This window comes from Panthera tigris, chromosome C1 (assembly GCF_018350195.1).
Source record: "Panthera tigris isolate Pti1 chromosome C1, P.tigris_Pti1_mat1.1, whole genome shotgun sequence".
NCBI classification, from domain to species: Eukaryota; Metazoa; Chordata; class Mammalia; order Carnivora; family Felidae; genus Panthera; species Panthera tigris.
In genome coordinates this window covers 5078096-5093257 of record NC_056667.1, presented here as the reverse complement: position 1 = coordinate 5093257, position 15162 = coordinate 5078096, and the positions used below count along the sequence as shown (strand labels likewise).

General features: G+C 57.8%; 1 protein-coding gene across 6 annotated transcripts in view; it reads right to left on the bottom strand.

The window, feature by feature from the left end:
- CAMTA1 (calmodulin binding transcription activator 1) overlaps positions 1-15162 on the bottom strand; it is an 848343-nt gene that overhangs the window by 240821 nt on the left and 592360 nt on the right. For all 6 annotated transcript variants that reach the window (XM_042994232.1, XM_042994235.1, XM_042994238.1 and 3 more), the window contains one exon: positions 6686-6757. In XM_042994232.1, the coding sequence (XP_042850166.1) occupies positions 6686-6757 (72 nt within the window). The remainder of the gene's footprint in view (positions 1-6685; positions 6758-15162) is intronic.

Genomic DNA, 15162 nt, shown 5'->3' with positions numbered 1-15162 from the left:
AAAATAAATAAACTTTAAAAAATGCCCCCTTTGGGAGAAAGTCAACCTGATGACAATGCCTCCTGTTGCTCTAAGCCCCATCAAAGCCTCCTTTCATGGCAAGCCCCATGGCATCTCCGTCTGAGTAATGCAGGACACTGTTCAAGGGCCCACATACAGAGCAGGCTCCTCAACGCTTTATTTCCCAGCCGCTTCTATTTCACCCCAGTGAAACATAAAAACGGTTACTGAGCAAGAAGCCCGGAGTATTTTTTATGAAGCTATAATATCTTCCACTTAAAAAAGATGAAAGAGAGAGGAGGTGGAAAGAGGGAAGGAGGGAAGGAAGGAAGGAAGGAAGGAAGGAAGGAAGGAAGGAAGGGAGGGGGGAAGGAAGAAAAAAGGAAGGAGGGACAGAAAGAAGGAAAGAGGGAAGGAGAGAAGGAAGGAAGAGGGAGGGAAGAAAGGGAGGAAAGAGGGAAGGAAGGAAGGGAGGAAGGAAGGAAAGAGAGAAGGAAAGGGGGGAGGGAGGGAGGGAGGAAGGAAGGAAGGAAGAAGGAAGGAAGGAGGGAAAGAAGGAAAGAGGGAAGGAGAGAAGGAAGGAAGAGGGAGGGAAGAAAGGGAGGAAAGGGAAGGAAGGAAAGAGGGAAGGAAAGGGGGGAGGGAGGGAGGGAGGGAGGGAGGGAGGGAGGGAGGCCTGGCAGTGGTGGACTGTCTCCTGCCTCTTGGGATCTGGGGGGATCCGGCTCACTCCGAGTAGAGATGTCCCCACCACTAGGACGAGCCTGAGGACGGAGGGGTGAGTGTGGAGGTGCTCCTGTAGCCACGCTGGGGCTTCTGGTCCCTTCTGTGACCTAGCTCACCTACAGGGCGACCCTGAGGGCTGGGGGCATGGTCCCAGGTGGGTCCTTGCTTCCAGAAAGAGTGAGTGGATGTCAGGTAGGGGGGCACTTGGGTTGCAAATTGCAAAAGAAGTGATCATTTCAAATCTTTTGTGGGGGCAGGGCGGGGAGGGTGTCTATAGTGAAGACAGTGTTTGTGCACGCACCATGTCACGTTTAGATTCATTCCCAAAGGCAGCCCTGTGCAGTGACCCTATTATTGTCACCATTTACTGATGAAGACACCGAGGCTCCGAGAAATTCGGTAAGCTGCCCAGAGGCGAACCGCTAAAAGGTGCTCCCCGGGGTGACCCAACCTTACTATTTTAAGGGGTTGAAATAAACACCATCCCAGAGGGCCCGCGGTGCTCACTCACCCACTCTGGGCCAAGTGGGTGCCCCAAAGGGCAGCCTTCCGGGCGATATGCCGGGAACAAGCGGTCCACGAGCCCGCAGGATGCCTCCACCTGACCCAACCGTGCCCGACTTTGCCACTTCAGGGTAGCCGTGAGCTCCGAGGACCCTTCCTGGAGAGCCAGAGGCAGCGCAGAGAGATGCCCCCAGGGGTGCCACAGTCTGAGTGCCGGGTGAGGAGGCCCGTCCCCCTCACGGCCTGCTCCCCCCCTGGCCGGCTGGGGAGGCCTGGGACTCTGTACAGCCCCCACCCCGCTTTCTCTGAGTAAAGAGGCCCCGGAGGAAGGAGGCCGGGCTCCCTCGGGACACACTGGGGTCGAGGCCTGTGTCTGGTGTAGAAGCTGAAATGGAGTTGTTCACTGGGATGTCCCCAGAATGTGAGCACAGGTGCCTCTCTGGGGCCCCGTCTGCAAGGCTGCAGAGCCCTGGGTCAGCGTGGGGATGCTGGCTGCTGGCTCCCCACCTCTCCTCGGCGGCTCCTCCTGGCAGGAGAGACGCTCTCTTGAGGATGCGACGCCAGCTGTGGGCCCACAACCCGACGGAGGGATGTAAGGCTTCAGCTCCACCCCAGGCCTTACCAACCGGGTAGGCAAACACGGTTCCCAGGAGCACTTGCGAGGGGAGACTGGAGCTCTGCCCAAGCAAAGACGGGGGTCTCCCCCCTTTCCTACAAGGCAGGGAGACGTGTGGTTGAGGCCTCCCTCTGCTCCTGGGCTGGGGGCTTTAGTGGGGCCGGGGCAGCCTAAAACTAGCCCCCGACGCCCTGCCCTCCTCTGGGCTGGCTCTGTGAAGGTCTCTTTGCCGTGGTACTTGGTGCAGAAAGCACCCTACTTCTGGGGGGGGGGGCGGGACCAGCTGAGCTCAGGGGCAGGCAGGAAGGAGAGAGTGTGGGGTGAAAGGCCCGGAGTGCCCCCTCTCTGCCCTAAGATCTGGAACCAGGTAGCCCCTCCCTATAAGAGCAGGTGACACTGGTGCCTCCAGGAGGCAGATGGGGCCACAAGGGGTGCCCTCCACTGGCCGGGTGACCATGGGCCTCCTGAGAGCCTGGTCTTCTCTTGGGGGACACGGGGCCCGTGGTGAGGGTCCAGGGCACCGTCTGGCCAGGACTCAGTGCCCGTGGTGGCTGGCTGTACAGTCACAGCTTCCGATGCTCAGGGTTGCCAGGGAAGGGCTAGAACCTGCCTCTTCCGTGGAGCCCAAACACCTGCCATCCTCCAGCCGTCAGGAGCCCCCAGGCCCGGGTTACGCCCAAAGCCGCGGGGTCCCCGTGTCTGCTCGGCAGTGCTTGCGAGCCCACGGGCCTCTGTGGGTCGGGAAGGAGCTCCTGGCTGTCTCCGCCCCAGCAGCCTAACAGCCCCCCGCATGGCGGTGGCAGACACACAGGGACACACCCCCCGCTTTGCTCGAGCACAGAAAACATTCATTAAGCATTTTAGAGGACAAGGGCACAAAGAAAAACACTCATTAGAAGCAGAAATAGTTTCCAAATGAGCCATACAGAAGCTGCTGGAAAGTCTGGCCTGAAATGGGGGCCTGTTCTCTTTGGGCTTATTGGGAGAAGGGCCCCACAGGACGGAATGTGGGGGCCCGGGACGGGGATGCAGAGGGCAGCAGGGAGGCCCTGAGCCTGAGCACCAGAAAATCCCAAGCAGGAGAGGCCGTGGCAGCAGGACGGAGGGTGAGGCCCCTGGGGTCTGGCTCACCCGTGGAGCAGCCCAGCGGCAGGACTGGCCACACCCCCTCCCGCCCCCAGCAAGGCTCAGGGCCAAGGTGGCTGCAGTGACAACCACGCTCGGGCCCTGGGAGGCAGAGGCAAGGGTGCCATCGCTGACTGGCTGGGTGACCCTGGGTCTGGCCCTGTCCCCTCTGGGCTTCAGCGTCTATCTAGGAAATGCTGCAGCTGAGTTTTGTGGAGCCCAAGGGCCCTGCCAGCTGTGACACATGGAGGCCCCGACGTGCAGATGATGTGACGGGGGAGTACGTGTGCCAGCCAGTGGTGGTGGCTTCTCAAGTCCCAGGACAGATCCCCCGAAGGCCCTGACCCAGCTGGGCAGATGGCTTCATGGGGTGCACACTGGTCATGACGATGCCCTTATGCACTTGGGGCTTCAGTCCCCTCCACTCCCGGGAAAGGCTCTGGTTCCTCACTTGTCTCCCTGCTCACATCCTAATAAAACATTTAGTAGCAACAGAGAGGGGGCAGGGTCGCTCCCTCCCCTGAAAATCAGGTCACTAGGGAACTTTTAAGTGCTGTGTCAGTTCCGGTCCCCCTCCTCTCCCTGATCCTCCGCTTCTGGAAGGGGTGCTGACCTCCTCCCCCAGGTCTGACACCCTCTCTCCCTCCCTGTCCTGGTGCGGCAGGCCCTCTGAGCAGAGCTGAGGCCTTCAGGGCAGGCCGGCCCCTCCCCGTCCGGCTGAGGCTCTGTGCTGGGAGAGACAGAGGGGCGCAGCTCCCCCCCGCCCAGGGACCTTACAGTCTGGGCGCTTGGGAAAACCAGGCCTGCGCGGGCAGAGGTTCCTGCTGTGCTAAGTGGCCTTGGGGCGAGTGGCATCAGTTTGGGACCCCAGTGGCCACCACGGCCGGCCACGCTCTGCAGTGGGTGGGGGCGGTGGGGCCACTGCTGGAATGAACTCTCCTTTATCCAGAAGCCCTCCTTTCCTCCCTGCCCCTTTCCTTTCAGCAAGGCTCCCCTTGTCCCCCAGCCCCTGGCACCTCTCTGCTGTAAGGGGCGTGGCCGACAGCCACTGGGGACTTCCAGGGACCACCAGGCTGGCTTCCCCGGGGAGCCAGTGGTGACTGGTGGCCGTGGGAGCTGCCTCCTTCCTCGGCTCTTGCCTCAGTCGCCACCCTGACACCTTCTCTCCCACCCAATCCTTTTTCCTGATAATTGGTGTCAGAGACAGACCTGGGCCAATTTCCATCTGGGCCGGTGTCTCATGGCTTCTTTCCTATTTAATATCAGAGAAATTAAGCCTGGCCACACCGTCGTTATCCTGGTGTTGTAATTAGCACCGGAACAAATTGCCCTGAGCGGTGCCGGCTGCCGCGGTGGCTCTCGGGCTCGTGCGGGACGTGCACCGCGCTAATTGCTTTGGCCTTGGCTCCTTAACCTGCTCCTGCCCAGCACACACTGGGGAGTGGGAACCCCTGCCCCTGCATGCGTCCCCCCCGTCACATGCTCACGGAAACAAGGGTGATGCTCTAGGACGCAGTGGATAGCGGGTGGAGGGAAGACTGTGGGCTGGGAGGAGAAGATAAAGGGGCCCAGATCTGCCCTTAAGAAACCAGTTCCTGTGACACTGGACCTTGGGGGGGGGGGGGAACGGGCTCCCCCGCCAGCTAGAAGTGACCACCCCAGGCAGACACGAATCACTCCACATATGTTTCCGGCCCACCGTGGCCAGGACAGAAGCTCAGGGGTGGGGAGGGCTGGGACAGCGGAGCCCTCCCACTTCTCGCCTGGAACAAGGCAGGAGGAGCCAAATCTGAGTGAGCAGAATCCAGTCTGGGAAGCTGATAAGCTCACCCCCTCCCCCCCCGCCCCCCCTCTCCCCCGCCCCCCCCTCCCCCCCCCCCACCATGGCTGCCCGATGGTGTCTGAGTCTAGGAAAGTAAACTTAGTGGAATCAAAGAGCCACAAGCATGTGATGGGACAAGAGGAGACAGGCGATGGCGTGGGTGCAGGAGCGCCTGGCTGGCAGGAAGCCGACTTCCGGGGCGCTGCTCCAACAGGCCAGTGGTCAGGCCTGGAATCGGGAGAGCGTGCTCAAGAGGCGTTTGGATGGGGCATGAAACTGAAAAGGAAAAAAGCCAAAACAGGCCCCGGGGCCTTCAGAGGCCAGGGAGGAGTTCACAGGGCCACAGGCTGCTCAAGGTGAAAATACCTCTCAGCAGCCAGAGCGTGACCCTAGGGAACAAGGACATGGCCCCCGCTGTACCAGATCCCTGCTCTCGAGGTGGGGGTCCCACACTCCACTCCTCCGCCAGGTGGAAAAGAAAACCTTTTGCGTTAACAAGACGAGAAGTATCATCCCATGACCACGCTGGAGGCCCCTTTCACAAGGAGGCAGGGCCGAGCAGTTAGAAACCCCCACTGCCACCAGCCCAGCCTCCCAGGGAGAGGAACCCGAAAAATGACAACAGGGCAAGATGTCAGGGAAGCCGTGTCTTTGCAAATCAGCACATCCTTGGACAGTCTCAGGCGTCATCTGCTAATGAACTTGCTGAACCGCAGACAATTATTTCTGGAACTGAGGGAGAAGGGCAAGGAGGCAGGGGCTGGGCAGAGCCGACAGACCGAGAGCCTTGTCCGGGCAGAGCCTCGGCGTCCACACCAAGATGGCTCTGGGCCCCGCAGATGCTTTCCAGGCCACCTTCCCTGGGACCAGGGGCCCCTCTGCGCTCTGGCACGTGAGGCCTCAGCTCTCTGAATACACACCATGGTGACAGGGGCTTGCTTCCTAATCTGCCAGACCCCTCCTGACCGTACTCCCCAAGCCAGGGAGCTCCTCCGGCCGCCGGGGCCAGGGGAGGGCTCACTTGAACTGCTGTGGATGCAGATGGTTAGAACCACAGTGGGAAAGGTCAGAGGCAGCAATGCCTGGGCCCACAGAGAGCGGCTGCCGATCGGGGGACAAGCTTTGCAAAGGACCAGGCCGAGCCTCACTGATGGGTCCCTCGGACCCTCCCACTCACACGGCGGCACCCTCTGCCGGGCAGGGTGACCGCCACTGACCGCCAACAGGCAAGAGGCTGGGCGGCCGCGGCCCCGAGCCAGGCCCGACTCCGTGAGGCTGTGCACGGGCACCATGGACACAGAGCTGGGAGCCAGGTCACCCTTGTGGAGCGAGGGTGGCCGGGGGGCTCCTCCGCCCCTTTCTCCGTCCCCCTGCATGGCAGACATCACAGATCGATTCCTGGGCTCCTTCCCGCTGAGCCGTGGGCCCCCGCTCTCCCAACAACCCTTCCGATCAATCCGGCTGCCGCTGGCATGCCTCTGAGAGCCGATTTTCCACGAGTGCCAACGACTGACTAACCCACAAGAGAATATGAACGCACAGCTTTCGGCCAACGGGCATTCTGCAGTCGGCCGGACGCTCAGCCTTCTTTCCGTCCTCATCAAGAGGAAACCGAGCCACCCTGGAAGCACCCGGCGGGGCTTTACTCTCATGGGGCGGAAGGACGCCCCCCCCCACCCCCCACCCCAGGCCTCTCCCCTTCCTGGCGTCGCACAGCACACCAGGCCGGCCACACACCTGGCCTCAGCACCACACGCCAATGCCCCTAGGAGCTCTGGCCGGGGCACCCCCGCCCGAAGCCGCCGCACGCCGGACCCCACGCCCACGCAGCTCCCTCCACAGACCTTCCGCAGCACCGGAGACGGAAGAAGAATCCAGTCCCAGCCACCTACCTGAAGGAGCCAGTAGCACCTCCGGTGGAAGGTGGGGATGATGGAGGAATGGACATAGCAGCCGTACAAGCACTAGGGAGAGAGGAAAAACGAGAATTCAGTTGGAAAGAGGGAAGGAAGCGAGAGAGAGAGACGGCGCAACAGAGAAGGAGCGAGAAAGGGCCGCGGACGCCACCGGCACCCTGGGAGGCTGAGGGCCGGTGCCCGTGCGCCTGGCTCCGGGGCCGGGACCGAGGTCCGGGTCGGAATCTAAGAAGCACAGTGGGCAAGGCAGCAGGCAAACCTGGGCGGACAGCTGGGTGCTTTCCCTTTTAGGGGCCATGGAGGCACGTGAGAACCCAGAAGAGCTGGGGACCTGGGAATGCACATTCGTGTGCGTTTTGCCCATAATTGTAGGGGCTGGGGGTTACCCTGAAGTTCATTCACAGAGCCGAGGTTAAGACCCCTTGGTGTACGGGGAGGGGCTGAACGTGTGTGGGATTGATTCAGACACACACACACACACACACACACAGTCTCCAGACCTTTCCTGGTCAAGGGTATCAGACCGGGCGAGCGGGGCAGCCCTGGATGGCAGGACCTCTGAGGCTGGGGGTGGCACTTCCTAGGACTGACCTCCAGAAACCGAGAGGCCCCTCATGCATACCCCACTTGCTGGCTTCTATTTAGTCTGTTCAATCACATTTGTGTTTGTTCTAAGGTTAAGCCTGCATCTTTCGCAGACGGATTTGGTTTGGGGGGCAGACAGTGAGGAGGGACGCTAGGACCCGGAGACAGGGGACAGTCAGGGCCAGCAGTGGGGACGGGCTTGCAGGCGGAGGGGGAGAGCGGGGCCTGGTGAGGAGGACAGTCCTCTAGGGTCCTCTCAGAACCCAATTATGCGAGTCTCGGGGTGGCCAGGGTTTTGCCTTCAAACCAGAACTCTCTCCTTCCCTCTCCTGCCGTGTTTCCCCGGCTTCCCAAACACCTGCTCCACAATCGGTGGGGCAGAAAGAGAAGGCAGGGCACCAGAGCCTTGCAGGCCGGGGATGGGCAAGGTCTTCCCTGGGCTCCTCGTTGCTCATCCGAGCCACAGCCATAGCCACCCCCCGCCCCCCACTGCCCCTCACACCACACTGCAGTGACAACTGGCCAGCAGCTCTCTCTGCATTTAAAGCTTACACCAGGTATTTTTTAATATACCCCCAAAAGACCAAGTGCGATTCGGTTCTACCAGGAATCCATTTGAGCCCTGTCTGATTAGCAGAGTTGAAAGAGAAATCAGTTTGGACTATGGGACTCTGGCTGTAAGAAAATCAGATTTCCAATACGTTAGAACTTTTACAGATTGCTGTCACCTGGGACCAAACCCTGTATAAACCAACCAAACAAAGCGGAAATTAATTTAAACGATTCCCTTGCAATTCTTGCCCACGAAACGTATTTATTATTAAGAAGGCAATATACTTTCCTGACTCTTCTGTTTTTTAATACGCCGTGTTTCTTTTTTTACTGTTATTTTTGATAACTCACTCCTTCTTGCCGAGAGAGGCGCCTGTTTGGACATTTCCTGTGAGCTCTCGTTTGCCACGAACGAGCAGCCCACCCTGCGACTTTTATCAGTTCTTTTCCTTTGGAGTTTGCATATTCTCGTGGGAAGTTTCATTACTTTGGCTCACGTAATGAGCCAAATGGAGAGAGACATAAATTGTTGAGAGAAGAACTCTCTCCTGTCTCTTTGAAATAAAAGGCCACGCATCCGCTTTTTCTCACTGTTCATTCCTCTTGAGGGTTTGCAGACTTCCCCCCTTCACCTGTCTCCTTCTCCTTCCACTGCTTTCTCTCGAACTTGAAAAGAATGTGGTTGATTTGCGCCTCCATTCCCCGCCCCCCCTCAAGTTCACTGCTGATCTGTGTGGGCCGGGCTGCAGCATCTTTGAACTACACACGAGGACTCCCTGGGACTCCAACACCTACTGCGTGTCCCTTCTGAGAGTCCACAGGAAGTGGAAAGCACGCTCCCCCCGCTCTCCCCTGAGCCTCCCCAGCACCCGTGGGCAACCTCACCTGCCCAGAAGTGCCCAGAACCATCCAATGAGCAGGATGATGTTAAAAAGAAAAATCGCCGTTTCTACATCAAGGCTCATGCATTTTAATCAGAGGAACCCTCGGGGCCTCACTCAGAACCTAGTTACTCTATTTTTAGATATTACCCTAACCACCCTGGTGATCTGATGTCTCTGGTCTCCACAGATGAGAGGCATCATCGATGAAGGCTGGAGAGAGGGACAGCAGACCCCTGACGAGAGCGAACCATGTCAAGTAGCATCGAGGGAGGAAGGGAAGCCCCCTCTAGAACCCCAAGGACTCAAGGAGCCCAAGGGCATGCCCCCCTCCCCGTGTTGCCTTGCCCAGCACGCTGGGTCCCTCCCATGGCTCACTGCCCATCTGTACTCCCGGGACTGGAAGCTCCAGGGTGAGGCAGGGAGCCTCAGACCCTCTGAATGACGGTGGCCAACAAGTGTCCCACCGGTCTCCACAGCCCAGTACAGGGTACAGGACCTGAAGGCAATAAATGGTTCATTTTTGCTTGTGGTATTCCAAAGGCTCAGGACTTTAAACTACATACTAGAAAACCATCTTGGAAAATGGCTCCACATTGAATGCTTAAAGCGCTCAGCTTCAGTTTCAGGGAAATCTGACTCATGTTGAGTAGCTGGTTTACTGTCCCTGTGGGGGAAGAGGCTTCCCGGAATCCACCCTTGGTGAGCTGGAGTCAGCAAAGAGGGGCTTCTGGAGAGACGGGTCCTGCTTGGGGTATGAGAACTGCTAGGAGGGTCCTTGTCCTTCTAGGCTGTGACATGGGCACCTTCCTCCTCCTGTCTCCTGGGTGGCTGTGAGGGTCAAGAGCTGATGCCCAGGACAGTCCCAGAGGACAGTGGGAGAGGGCATTGGAGGAACTGCGTGGCTGAGGGAAGAGTGGGGGGGGGGTGCGGATCATCATCCCAGAAGCAGGAAAAGCAGGTGGGGACAGGAGGTGAGGCAGAGGCTGGCTTGAGGAACCATAGGACCCTGGATGCAAGGCCAAGCATGACGAGGGTCCAGGTGGGGGAGACAAAGTGGGTCAGGTGACAACAAGCCATGGGGGCCACAGCCAGGAGCTTGACTTTGCCCTCGGATGTCATGACCAGGTCTGCCTTTCGGAAGCTCACCGCGGCACAGTGTGGCCAGGGAAGACAGCCAAGGGAGGTGAGGGCACTGGGGCCAGCTCTGTCAGTCGGGAGCCACCCTGGCACTGGATGGTGGCGGCCGTGCAGGTGTGGAGAAGTGGCCACGCTCGCCAGGTGCGAGGACGACGCCCGTGCACCTGTGCAGACAAGCGTGGGGGGACAAGGGGTCCCAGGCACCGGGACAGAAAACCCTGGGGGTGCAGCAGCCTGCTGGGGGAGAGGCTGGTTTCAGATTTCTACCTGGCGAGTTCAAGGAGTTTGGAAGACAAGCGAGTAGAGACACAGAATGCACAGAATGGTGCTCAGTCTGGGCTGGAAACCGCAATCTGGGCACAGGGATGGCGTGGGAAGGAAACAGAGATGCCCGGGAGTGAGTGTCCCCTCAGGCTGGCTTTTGCAACACGCAGCCCAGCCTGCAGGCGGATGGAACAGGCGTGAACCTGATGAGGCTCAGCATGTGATCGGCCTGCCTTGCCACGTGCTCCACGCCCTGGTCCTCTCCCCTTCCGTTCACAGGGCACCCCCAGCCAGCCCACAGCCCTGGTGCCACCCTCTCTTCCCGGCTGCCTTTGTCGCCACGTCATCACCTGGCAGCTCTTGGCCCACTTCTAGCCCATATGACAACTGGGGATTAACTGCACGTTATCGGACGAGGCAGTGTATCAAATCCATTCTTTCACTAATCAAAAAAGCAATCAAGTCTGTCGGTGGCGATCTGTGTTTTACAAACTCCTGGTGCTTTTTGATCAGGCTTGGGGCTCCCCTGGGGGCTCCGTGGGTTGAGTTTTTCGTCTAGGAGCCATGATGCGGTTGGGGGGAGAGTCGTCTTCCAGAGCTGGTGGACGCAGCTGTGTGCGTGTGCACGTAAGCGTGAGGTGCACGTGCACACGCGTGCGGGGGTGTGTGGGGGAAAGCGTGCCGTGAGTCCCTGGTTGATGTGTGTGTACAAAGAAGGAAGAAGAGAAAGCAACTAGCTATTTATAGGAAATTCGGGAGAACCTCACCCCTAGCTGGAAGCAACTTTCAAAATCGTTACATTTGCAGAATTAAGGCCTGACAGCTTCCTGTGAACATGACAGCTGAGCAGGGAAGGAGTTTTTCTTAAATACTCAAAATTGCTTATATGACACTATGGGGCTTTTCTCCCCCTTCTTAAATAAAAAGGAAAGATAAATTTACAGGGAAACCAATAGTAAACGGGAGCTGCCTTCAAGTCAAGATAAACTCTTCCTACAAAGAGAGGGCACCTTGGCTGCAAATCTCCTCCAGTGGATTTCTCCCCACAGACTCAGCCGCCGGGGGAGGGAGGTCCCCCACCTGTCAGACCGTCTGCCAAGGCTCAACACCCGATGGCTTCAGTGGATGAAAGAGGGGGACATCTCTGTGTGATGAGCCAAGTTTACTGGTTGTGATATTGGGACATCACCAGGTGCCTCTCCTTTCTGTCCAGCCCTCGATGGCTTCTGTGACCAGCTGATTCTCCACCTCTCTCTCCACCTCTCCCTCCCTACCTCCCTCGTCTCTTTCCCCCTCTTCCTCCCTTCTTCCCTCCTTCCCTGCCTCTGTGTCCCTTCCCCACTTTCCTTCCCTTCCCTGCCCCCCACCAAAAGCCCAACCCTCTGTTTTCCCCTTTCAGCTAGGGCTACAGAACACGGCCGGCTCACTGTCCCCAGGCAGGCCTTGTGGCTCCTGTTTCTACAATTCCCCTCGTGGGGTCCCACTGCCAGTGCAAACCCCACTCAGCCCGAGTCCATCCAGGGCCTCCGTCTCCCAGGAAGCCCTTCCTGACCCGGCCGGTGGAAGCGGTCCCCGGAAAGGGCCTCCCAGGGTCAAGGGCAGCCACGAGGGTGTGGATTCTGCCTCAGGCATGCTATTCACCACCACCATCATGTAGGCTTCGCACATCTACACTCCTGCCTCCTGTCTCACAGGGGCTGGCACTTTCTGTAAAGGGCCAGAGAGTAAATATTCTCAGCCTGTGGGTCAGACGGTCACTGTTACAACTGCTCAACCCTGACTTTATAGGGCAGAAGTAGCTTTGGACCATAGGTAAACAAATGGGTGTGGCCGTGTCCCAACAAAACCTCATTCGTGGATTTTGTCGCTTGAATTGGGCAGAATTTCACGTGTCATGAACATTCTTCTTCTATTGATTTTTTTCCCCCCAACCAACCATTAAAAAATGTAAACACCATCTGAGCTCAGCTTGTACAAAACTAGGTGGTGGGCCACATCCAGCCTGTGGGCATAGTTTGCCCACAGTCCTGGCTAATCGAGTGTCTCCCCTGTGCTTGGTGCCACAGGTGACCCAGGGGATGGGGAAGAGACGGGAGTCCTCTCCATTATCCCGGAAGAGGGTGGTATGATGTCCTCTCTGCAGATGTGGGAGCTGGGGCTCAGAGACAGTAGTGTCTAACCCAGGGTCACAGGGACGCGTTAAAGCTGGAATCTGAGCTCTGGGAATTCACCCCCAGCTTATGGGCACAAGTCTCATCAGATGGGCAAGAACGTGAATTGTATTGCCCTTTGTAAAATTCCCCACGGTGCTTTCCACAGAGCAGGTGCTCAGGAAACTGTGCTTGACTTCCACGTGATGCGAGTATCTAAGCAGGCCAAAGCAGGAGCAGCACAGGCCTACACGCGTGGGAGCAACAGTTCGCTCATTTAACAAATGCGCGTGACACAGGACAGTATCGAACAGATCACAGCTTCCATCCTGTCCATGGAAGCTTTCACAGGGCTCTGATGTCTTTCCAATTGGACTTAATTCCGGGTGTTTGTTTTCTGGGCCTGAGTACGTTGCACGTCACCCTCGATGCCTCTCGTGAGATTAGCCAACACTCGGGCCCGGTACTTGGACCAGAGGGCTTCTTGGCATGTGGTAGGTACTCAATGAACACATGGCTTCCTCTACCGGTCAAGCACCTTATTTATTAACCGAGCAGCATTCAGTGATGTAAGGTACAGAAAGCTAAAAGCAGCCAGTGTGGTATTGGGGATGTATAGGTGCTTTGGCCCTTTCCTTTAGAGGAACAAAACACCTCTACGGCCTCGGCTGCCAGTGAAATCGCTTCTCTGGAGCCAACATTTCATTCTGTTTCCTGGGGCCACCTCCCACAACCTGCAAAGCCAAGGTTTGCTGTTGACCTTCATCTCTGGGAAAGTGTGAGCCCGGCCTCTTACTCCACGGATTGCTGGAAAGTGCATTGCCCAGGCCTCTCCGGAGTGGCGGTTTCCAACATGGCAGCTACCAGCCACGTGTGGCTGTTCAAATTCAAATTTAGTAGAATGAAATAAAATCGAAACTTCGGTTCCCCAGTCTACTAGCCTCACTTCCAGAGTTCAACAGCTGGTAGTTGGTGGCTCCTGGGTTTGATGGGATGGAACATTCCATCATCACAGAAAGCTCCAATTGGACACTGTGGCTCTAGACGACGAGAGTGGACACCCAGGGTAGAGATGTTTGGCTGAGACTCTTGGAGCCTAAAACCCCAATAGCTGGGATTTGGGGGAACCAGGGTTTGGGGCAAGACAGAACACGGAGGTTGGACTTTTGGACGTTGGCTCCACTCTGGGAAGCTGGTATGCCTGCAGGTTGGTACGTGTCATTCCACATCTTGAATCAGTCAGCCAGTGTCTCCCAGAGCCCCCTGTGCTGTGACAGAAAGCCCGCCCCCTGCCTGTCCCCACGCCCAAAGCCTTCTCCAATGCAGGGACGATACCTGCTCTGTCCTCGGACTAGGGTGTTTATGGCACATCTCCGCTTAGAACCCTGAGAGCTGGGTTAGGCCTCTGGCGGCGGCCCTTGTGCTCTCCCTGTGGCCCGGCCTCACCACCCTCCCATCGGGAAAGTGACCGTCCGCACAGCAGTAATCAGAGTGAAAGTAGATTTTTAGAGGCCTAGTTTCTCTCACACACTTGAATCTGATGTTTACATGACAAAGATGAATAGTTTAAAAAATGCGTTCTGGTGTAAAGGAGACAGAAGACAAGGAGATAATAGAAGGGAAGGGAGAATCCACCCAGAAGATAACAATTTAATCCTACCCTGAAGTGATGAAGGGGTAAGGGGCCACTTGTTCAGAAGATCCTGGGCAGGGGCAGGTGAGAGGCACTTCCCCTAGTGGATGGAGTGACAGCCACCCCCTCTGAAAAAGGGCACCTGGGGCCGGGCTGGGCCCTGGCTCTGTGGTAAAAAAGTTCTCACTGTTGTCGACTCCGTGCCTGTCCCTAGCCCCAGTCCTCTGTGATCCCCCAGTCTCCCCTGTGGGAGAAAGAGACAAGCAAACCAACAAAACCAGATCGAAACAGGGCTGATGCTAAGTGCAAGGGAGGCCGGGGGAGGGAAGAGTCTTTGCCGTGCTGAAGAGGAAGTGACATTTGTGATGAGGAGCAGTGGGCCAGGGGACAACAGGTGGAAAAGATCAGGTCAGGTGGACAAGAGAAGTTTCTAGGCAGAAGGATGGGCATGGGCAAGGATGTCGCCTTCTTCCCAGCTTTCCCATCTGAATCCTCTGCAAGGGACCACAGAGGATTGGTCCTGATGTTGGGTGGCCGAGTCTGTGAACCCACAGAACGTTCTGCTGAACCCCCATGAGACCAGTGATGAGCAGTCGGCGGACGGCCTTGCATGGAAGCAAAGGCCCTGTGGTTCTTATGGCTCTGCCCTGCGGCACTGGTCCAGACCCTGCTTGTTGAAGCAGGTTTCCTGGAAGGACTCGGGGGGAGGGGGCTCTGGGGATTTGAGGAACAAGTGCAGGTGCAGAATCAGAACTTTGGATCTGATCCCCCCAGCTTTCCCTCCCAGCCGCTGTCTCCGCCTCTCGTTGCCATATGTCTTCCTGGTGCTTTCTTCTCTCCCATGAGAGCCCCATCCTTCCAGGGTGACCCCAGAGGCACCAAAGTGTCTCGCCTGCCTGAGCTGTGAGCCGGCCCTGGGACTCCTGGGGAGGGGGGGGGGGGCGGGCAGGAAGACACCTGGGCAGACAGAGCTGCAGGGCTCATGGAAGGGGGTAAACACAGTTCCTTTGCTGCCAAAGCTTTGACATCCTGGGAGAAGCAGGTGCTCTCCAAGGAGTAAGTGAAGGGAAAACCCACAAGCACTTTCCAGATCTCCCCAGACCAGCAGCTGCTGCCGCATGGTACACAGCCTGATGCTCCCTGGGGCCCCCTGGAAGCCGGAGCACATCCCCAGAGGCACTAGAGGGTCTCGCGTAGGGCACTGGTGGGGTGACGTGGACTTTCTCTTGTCTCTAGCTCTACGTTGCC